The following is an 8,777-nucleotide window of genomic DNA, read 5'->3' as shown; positions in this document are numbered from 1 at the left end:
ATAGATCACTCCTAAAGTTGGTACGATTATTTTCAACATGACACTTGACACATTCTGTCTCAAGTTGCCCTTCTTTCAAATAATACTTCGTACTCGTTTTTAATACTTCCTGTTGCCTGACAAGTAAGTACCTAATCATAAACAATTTTCATAATTTCCTAACCTCAGAAAAATTTGCAAATTTCAATTTCCACAAAACTTTCTCTTCAATTAGATCACTTACTTTCAGGTGAACACTGATGATGTCGAAAGTCGAAAGCGCTCTGCAATAATTTTATAATTATTCACTTTCATACAAAAAACCTCTTCTATTCATTCACATCTAATTTAGACTTTGGGTCAAGTTCTATAACTTTTATATAAATATATCAATATTACAATTCGAATATTTTGAAAGGAATACATAGTAGTGTATAGTACATATAGTGTATAATTCATATCAACGAATTGAATTTTTCCTTTATCAACAGTCTTCTCTAAAATCACCAGTCATAGTCAGAATTAGTATTGGGGACGCCGCCTGGATAGATACCAGAGAGGCAAGCTGTACAATGCCCTACATTGCTGTGAGCATTTTTCGTTTTTATGTCGGATCTAACTGCTTTTATTAGCCCTTCCAAGCTCAAATATTCCAAACTGTCCGCTCCTGAAATAATTAATATGAAAAAGATGTGATATTATACAGGGTGACAACGAAATCATTGTTTACGGCGCCATTTGGGTGTTTCTGGCGTAACAAATTTAAAATTCGGAACGTATGTATAGTTCTTTAGAGCCGATATTTCTGATAAAAAATCAACCTATTTTGGCTCAACTGGAAATAAACTCAATTTTGAATAGAAACCTGTACATTTTTTGCTTTATCGCTCACAACTACCGAATTAACAGGTAAATTTGGGATTAACTTTTCTTGTAACCATTTACCATAATATTCAGAATTCATTTCTGAATGATAATCCCCTGATGTTATGCTTGATTTAAATATAAGCTGACAATTAGGTATAAAGCCCATGCCACCTCCTGCATGGATAATAATGAGTCTTGGTCCCTTCACAATATTTTTAAATAACCCTTCGGCTGATTCATCCGTCCAGCTCTTAGAAGATGTAGGTCCACTATGAAGGTATATTTCATCAAGAAACACAATTGGTCGCTGTTGGCTACGAAAATAATTTATTTTTTGTAAATACTTGATTCTCAATGCTCTAATGACCATTTTCTGTATTGGAATTCTTCTATTATTTTCAGTACTTCTCCATTTGAAACCTATTTTCTTTTAAATTCTACGAAGAGATGTTTCGGAATCCACAATTTCCAAAATGTTATTGATGCTTTGATTGGAGGTCACAAGTTTAGGGTTCCAGTGCTTCCTTCCAATGACTAAAAAGGATGTAAGTACAAATTCCAAACTTAATAGGAATAAAAATCGTTGCTCGGAAAAAAACTTGTTTGGACTTGTTTTAGTGGTTTCGATAAGGGACTATTTGTCTGCTGATGCACCGAATTGGTATTTGAGATAATCCTTTCAAATAAAAAAAAATCGAACTGAAAGTTGCTACTAGGTTCTCTTAGCAACAGTTATTATATCCACTTAGAAGGGCCTTGATGAGTGTCAGAAATAACCTCTATAGGATGATGCCTTCGAATGAGTCCCCATTTCTTGGGGAGCTATTTTACCTCTAGTGAATTTGGACACAGAGGGCGCCATTAGGCTTCAGCTCATTATGTATGCAAAACCCTTAAGGAATGCTATGCATTCATTCTCTTAATTCCTATCGCAGGACAGTAGCTGGTTGGGTTGGCGTAGTGGTCTGTTCCACTCATTCAATCGACTGTCACGTGAAACGGTGGTTCGGACGAAAGAGTACTCAACTACCAAGAGGCGAAAAAGAGCGTTTTTCGAGATATAAATTTTCAGTGCGCATGCGCGAAACAATTAGTATTTCTGTTAATATCAATCTATACTTCCTGTCCTAAGAATGTATCGCAGGGTTTCCAATTCTTGATTGATTTCTGGTATTTACCGTAAATTGATTATACGCCAGATATTATCTGAGCCAAAATTCTTGAAATGGAAATTGTAGGTATGTGTAACAGGTTCATGCGAAAATAATGTAGTCAACGTAATCCCAGAAATTGCAGAGAATGCTGTACTAAAGTTATGTATACAGTCAACTTCTAATTTCCCAAATAATTTCTTATTTCATTAGTGCCGTCTTGCCATTGGATTTCTATCTGTTGGATGGCCTTGTTACAAATAAATGAATAAACAAATCATATAAGGAATATGTTGTTTTTTTTTCAATCATTTAACGAATTTACAATTTGATTTTTTTTTCTACGCCCGTACTATAATAATACACTTATATTCCTATAATTGATTTCGTTTTCCGGTTCGAAATAGTTATTTATGTAGGTATCAAGGGAATTAGGAGGGCCTTAATTACCGATGGCAAAGTTTGCGTCCCGAGGGCCTCTGGCCCGAGGGACAGCAATTGCCTGAGGTTATTAAGGCTCATTAATTCCCGTGGTACATAGATAATTTTATTTCTGACCGATTTCAATAAAATTTTGTTCATTTTTGAAACGGAAAAATGTACCAATTCATTACCTTCCCGGTATATTTGAATCAGGTACCGTTGATTATAGTAGAGTTTTCTTGTTTCTAGGTTGTTGCTTTGTTACTTGTTTATAAACAGAACTTTGTTATCAAGCTGTGTTTGCGGTGAAAACGTGTTTTCTACCCCAAATATAATGGAGGATATTTTGAAAAAAGCTGAACAAGCAAGAGAATCATTAATTCCATCGAAAAGTGAAGCCGTATACCAAAAAGAATACAAGATATATCTGGACTGGCTGACACGGAAAAATGTTATGCCAAAAGATGTCACTGAAACTGTATTTCTGGCATATTTTCAAGAACTGGTAAGGAATTTTCTATGTTTTTCGGTAGATTTGGTAGTAATTGTGTTTATTCGTTTCAGTCAGAAACGTATAGTCCGAATTCTTTATGGACTAAATGGTCAATGCTAAAATCGATGGTGACTATACATGAGAAACGAGATATCACCAAGTTCAATGAACTACAGGCTTTTTTGAAACGGAAGAGTAAGAGTTATAAGCCGAAAAAGTCTGCTGTTTTATCTCCTAAAGATGTTATCAGATTCCTAAAGGACGCTCCTAATGATATTCATTTATTGCATAACGTAATTTTTTTCTTATTTTCCTTTTTGTGTGTATTTATTTCCATTTTTTGTTATAGGTTGTTTTGATTATGGGTTATTTTGGAGGATGCAGAAGTCAGGAACTTTTGAATATGAAGATATCGGATATAGAGGACCGGGATTCCGTTATGGTAGTGAACGTACCGGAAAGTAAAACTGGTGTATCGAAGAAATTTACAGTTGTGGATGAAAAAGAGTTCTCCGCTTTGCCTTTATTAAGACTTTATATGTCTTTGCGTCCTAAAAGTATTGAACGATTTTTTTTGAGTTTCCGACAAAATAAATGTACATCTCAGCCAATTGGAAAAAACATGTTTGGGAAAATCCCCAGCAAAATCGCAATGTATTTAGGATTGCCCAACTCATCTTCCTATACGGGACATTGCCTTCGTCGCACTTCTGCTACTGCTCTAGCCAATGCAGGAGCAACTATGACTAACTTAAAAAGACACGGAGGTTGGAAAAGTTCCACGGTGGCGGAGGGGTATTTGGAGGATAGCATCGAATTGAGAAATAAAACGGCGCGTATGTTGTCTACTTTGTCATCAGAAGTGGCAGGTACCTCGACTGTAGTGAACAGAAGCTCCAGCCATACAAAAGAAGAAATTGTTTCCAGTGGCGGAAGTAATTTTCAGGGAACATTTCAAAATTGTACATTTATTATTTGTAATGACGTGAATAAATAAAATATGGTTCAGTTTTCATTTCTATTTATTTTTACTTGTGAAAGGTAGAGGGAATTATAAAATCTATAATGTCCCAAGGGAGTTATGACCCTCTTTATTGATAGCGTAACTAAGACGATATAAGCTTATAATATCCCGGTCAGAAATAATAGCAATTAAATAGCCTAATCGGATATACGACGTAGACCGCTAAACCACCGGCCGACCTTTAATGAAGTTCAGCTTCATTCTTTAGTGTTGGTCGACAATCACCTTATAATTATATTATAAATAATAAGCTACTTTATTAATTATAACTAATAAAATGGTGAAGCATCATTTGAGTGTTTTTCAGCCTATCATCAATGAGGCTAGACTACTTGGCAATGAATACACTAGACGAATGGCTACAGTATTTCTAATCAGACAAAAAGATATTGAATTTCATCAAACTTCATATAATACTCAAGTTCCTCTGATATATGTACTTGCTTGAAAAACTAAAATCAAAAAATGTTTTTAGGCCAATTCAATTTTATTTGTTGTTTGATATTTTGTTTACCAATTAATTGTAGCCATTTCAACCAAATTCATAGCATTTCTGATGTGGTTTCCGGAAAAACTGATCAAAACAAAAATAATTTAAAAAAAATACTTGTGTCTGAATCCATTTACTTCGTGTTATAATTTAGAAACTTGAATCCCATAAATAAAATCATAAAGATTTTGTATCAAAGTGAAAGTTTTCTGATGAAATATTAGTGAATTTGAATAAAAATTACATCTACAAAATTCAATAGTAAAAGTTTGTCAACAATTCAGTCCATCAAACAAGTATCATAACGAAAACGGATATTAATCAACAATGTTATTTATCTTAGTGTAGTGCGTAGGTAGTATACAAATCTGAATGACTGCCTGTGCTTTTTTCTCACTGTATCAATTAGTAGGTATCTCTGTCAATGCTGTGACGTATTTCCTCTGAATATCTTGTACAACGAACATCAAAGGTTCCGACAAAGCATTCGCCTCTTGGTAGTTGTGTACTCTTAGGTTCGGACGTTCGATTTTCACTGCTTGTCGTTCAGCCTGTGACAGCTGGTTAATGGAAACACAAATTTTTCAAAAGTTATTTTCTAATGAGAATGTTTTATTTTTTATACACATGATTTCATGGATCTTTCTATTGACTTTTGAGTAAATTGCCGCAAATATTTTGTCACAAGCGCATGTTAGGAATATGGATGAAAATGCACTTTCAAAAAATTCACTTCCTATCGAAATTATTGAGACAAAAGAAGTAAAAAATAGCATTACAAAAAATAGTACGTGAATTGATGAACATTTTCAGTTTTTGAATTTTTATTTGAAAACTGAGCAAACATCGTCTTTTGTTCCTCCCTACATCAAGTTGTTCAATAATATTTCTATAGATGACGATAGTGTTTCATCGTTGAAAATAATTATATATTCTATCAAATGGTATGAAAAAATATACAGGGGTCTCTTTGAAATTCTTCACTTGGGTTAATTTTTGGTTTAACCTAAATAGGCTTTCAATTGTTTTTCAGTTAGAAATATCGGCTATGTATTCCTTCGATCCAAATTAAAAATTTCTTTCAATGGTTTCGTTGTTACCAGACATAGGTAAATACATTAAGATCATGGTTTGAATGAAGTAACGAAAATGTGTTTGTTCGTTCAATCATTCGTTCTGGAGTGAATGTATACATATAAGTATAAAAGAATTTGAACCAGTCATGATAAATACTCATTTCACAAATAATGTCACGGAATGCATAAAAGAAGTATATTGAAGAATATAGATGAATTGAAAATTTTGCTCAAAGTCATTATAGAACTTTGAAGTAATTGTACTAACAGATACTAGGATCTATCTAGTTTCACCTTATTAGAAATACCCACATATAAAATTATATGTAATCAGAGCAATGTAATTCAAAAAAACCGAGTAGGAGTTTATAGAAAAAGGCACTTACATTCTTAACTGGATACCATGAAACTCTCAAACACTTTCAATTACTATTTCTATTGTTTTGAACAACCCGATATTTCTCATGGTGTAGCAGTAATTTGGATAGCGTTTGATTGAATTACTAGACCATTGTTTTGGTTAATATCTCCTTCATTATGAAGAAAATGGTACCCATTTAATTCATGTAATGATAAGTCACCGATTATATTATCCATGTTTTAGACAAATTTTTCTTCGAAGGCATTCAACATAACTTTCACATTTTGATGATGGATGATGATGGATCTAATATTATTGTAATAAATTGTGATATTTTTAATGTTTGCTCTTTTCTCCAGTGTTGTTTGTACATGATCAAATTATCATGATTTTTTGTTTATCCCTATCATCTGGGCTTGACTCGCGTGTGATTCTAATTCTACTCCTCTTTAGATTTTTCTCTTCCCCGACTATTTATTGTTTTTTTTTTTCAAACTCCTTGAGAGTTCCAGAAGAATTGGCCTTTCATTATTATTTTACTTGTTTCCTATTGTTGCAGAGGTTAGTTACAACATCCACAATAGTGTCATTGCTTTTCGAGTTTGAAAGCCGTGGATTTTTGGAATTTCTTCCTGAAGTTTCGCTGGCGCGAGTGGCGAGCTTCTTCAGAGGTTTAACCATTATGGCTTGCTGTCCGATGACTACCTTTTAGGCTTCGTAAAGCGTATTTATGTAATCAGTTGTACCTGTGCCTGTATTTGTACCTGCATTTGTACCTGTATTCGTACCTGCACTTGAACCTGGAACATTAACAATCTTGCTGCCTGTTGTCCTGTTCGTTATTCTCGAATTCCTTAAAATGGGGTTCCATATTTGATTGAGGTTCACCGATTCTTCTTTTCTGTTAAAATTATCCGTGTATTTGTGGATCTCTATTACCTCCCGTACCAGTCGGCTATGGTATCCCTGGTTGGGGGCAATTAGTTCTGTGTTTTCAAACAAAATTCTGTAGTCTCCTTCACACAGTGCGTGTTCTGCCACAGCTAACTAGTCTGTTTGGCCTAGTCTGCAGTTTCTTTTATGCTCTTTTAGTCTTGTTCCCATGGATCATTTGGTGGATCCGATATATACCTTCCCACAAGTGTACGAAATGCAATAGACCCCTGCTGCTGATAATGGGTCTCTTTTGTCTATGACAACAGGCAGCAAGATTGTTAATGTTCCAGGTTCAAGTGCAGGTACGAATACAGGTACAAATGCAGGTACAAATACAGATACAAATACAACTGATTACCTGACAAGGCATAAATACGCTTTACGAAGCCTAAAAGGTAGTCATCGGACAGCAAGCCATGATGGCTAAACCTTTGAAGAAGCTAGCCACTCGCGCCAGCGAAACGTCAGGAAGAAATTCCAAAAATCCACGGCTCTCAAACTCGGAAAGCAATGACACTGAAAACCTCAGCCGTGAAAGTCTAAATCATTTTGTCAACATCCACAATAATTTCTTCCTATTCTTCTAAGATACCGAATATCAGATTAACTGGTTTCAATTTGGAGTATTTCCGTTTTTAATTGTTCATTTCGATAAATCACATTTTTCAGTAAATCATATATATCCGTATTGCATGGTTCCCCTATATCGAATTGACTAAGCGATTTGGGAACTCTACGCTGTAAACTCACAGACTTTGGTGGAGATCTAAAATATTTCTTTACAATAAACTGGTTCTACCACTCAAAATTACTATACGTGATTTTTCTATATACCTGATAGCTTTATTTGAATGGACTATACGGGTTCTTTGTCGGTTTATTTTGTTTATACAGAAATAAATCTATTAAAAAAAGTGTACGTTTTTCATTCGATATTATTTGTTATATGTATATCATATTAATGTCTATAAACCTTGTGTTTCTCAAGACGAATAAAGATATTTTTATTATTATTATTTTGGTAGATTGTGGCACGAATTTATTGAAGTGCTTATCACGAAAAGCATATCATGTTTTTTTTCACCCGAAACGTAGATCCCCAGTTTTCCACACAGCTGATTTAGAAAAAAAAATCAATGGTATTTTTTAGGCGATAAGCTTCTTGAACAGAGCACAGTAAAATACATGTGACCGGCACAATTTTTCTACTGATTAACTACCCATACCCTGTATGATTGTCAATTTTTATAGTTAAATATATCCACTTTTTCTTTATGCATCCAAAATTTAGTATATGAAAATATTTTCAAGATACTCAATATTTTGGAAAAGAATATCATACACAGATACCCACACACAAAAACAATAAAATGCTTTGAGTTACATTTCTGTTCCAATATACATTAACTCACCAACTTTAATAGCCAACTCTCGTGGAGTTAGTTTATTGGCAATTAGTTCTTCTCTTGTTGGAATATTGATTCCCATGTAACAAGGGTACCGAAGAGGTGGACTGGCTACTCTTATGTGGACTTCTCTGGCTCCTGCATTTTTGAGTAACTTTATGATAGGTCCGATGGTATTTCCACGAACAATAGAATCATCAATCAATATGACTTTTTTTCCTTTTACGTTACCTGCTAAGGCACCTGCAATAAATATAAATAAATATAACATTTTTTATGTTTCTAGACATATTATAGATATTACCAAATTTTTTTGCAACACTTAATTGTCTTAAACGGTTACTCGGTTGTATGAAAGATCTGCCAACATATCTGTTTTTGCAAAGAACTTCGGCAAATCTGATGCCACTCTGAAAAATGAAAGTGAACCAATTTAAACCATTTTCTTCAGCCATATGAATTAAAACAAACTCTTACATTTTAATCTTGAATTGATTTTACTCAAAATACCCAAAGCTGATGAAGTCCCATACTCCGTAGGTATATTTAGTTACTTCAATTTTCAAAACAC

At 33.9% G+C, this 8,777-nt stretch overlaps 1 protein-coding gene across 1 annotated transcript in view; it reads right to left on the bottom strand.

Annotated features, from left to right (window-relative positions):
• Window positions 1-339: 339 nt before the first annotated feature.
• The window catches only part of LOC111512242 (amidophosphoribosyltransferase), a 45,698-nt gene continuing 37,260 nt past the window's right edge, over window positions 340-8,777 (bottom strand). Inside the window, exons 6-8 of the mRNA XM_074173121.1 lie at window positions 8,511-8,616; window positions 8,213-8,449; window positions 340-646 (exon numbers count right to left, since the gene is read on the bottom strand). Of these exons, the coding sequence (XP_074029222.1) occupies window positions 483-646; window positions 8,213-8,449; window positions 8,511-8,616 (507 nt within the window). The 3' untranslated portion in view covers window positions 340-482. The remainder of the gene's footprint in view (window positions 647-8,212; window positions 8,450-8,510; window positions 8,617-8,777) is intronic.

Source organism: Leptinotarsa decemlineata, unplaced genomic scaffold (genome assembly GCF_025532065.1).
Source record: "Leptinotarsa decemlineata unplaced genomic scaffold, Ldec_3_MD MMD2_tig00000199_RagTag_RagTag, whole genome shotgun sequence".
Classification (NCBI taxonomy): Eukaryota; Metazoa; Arthropoda; class Insecta; order Coleoptera; family Chrysomelidae; genus Leptinotarsa; species Leptinotarsa decemlineata.
This window is presented reverse-complemented; position numbering and strand designations above follow the sequence as displayed.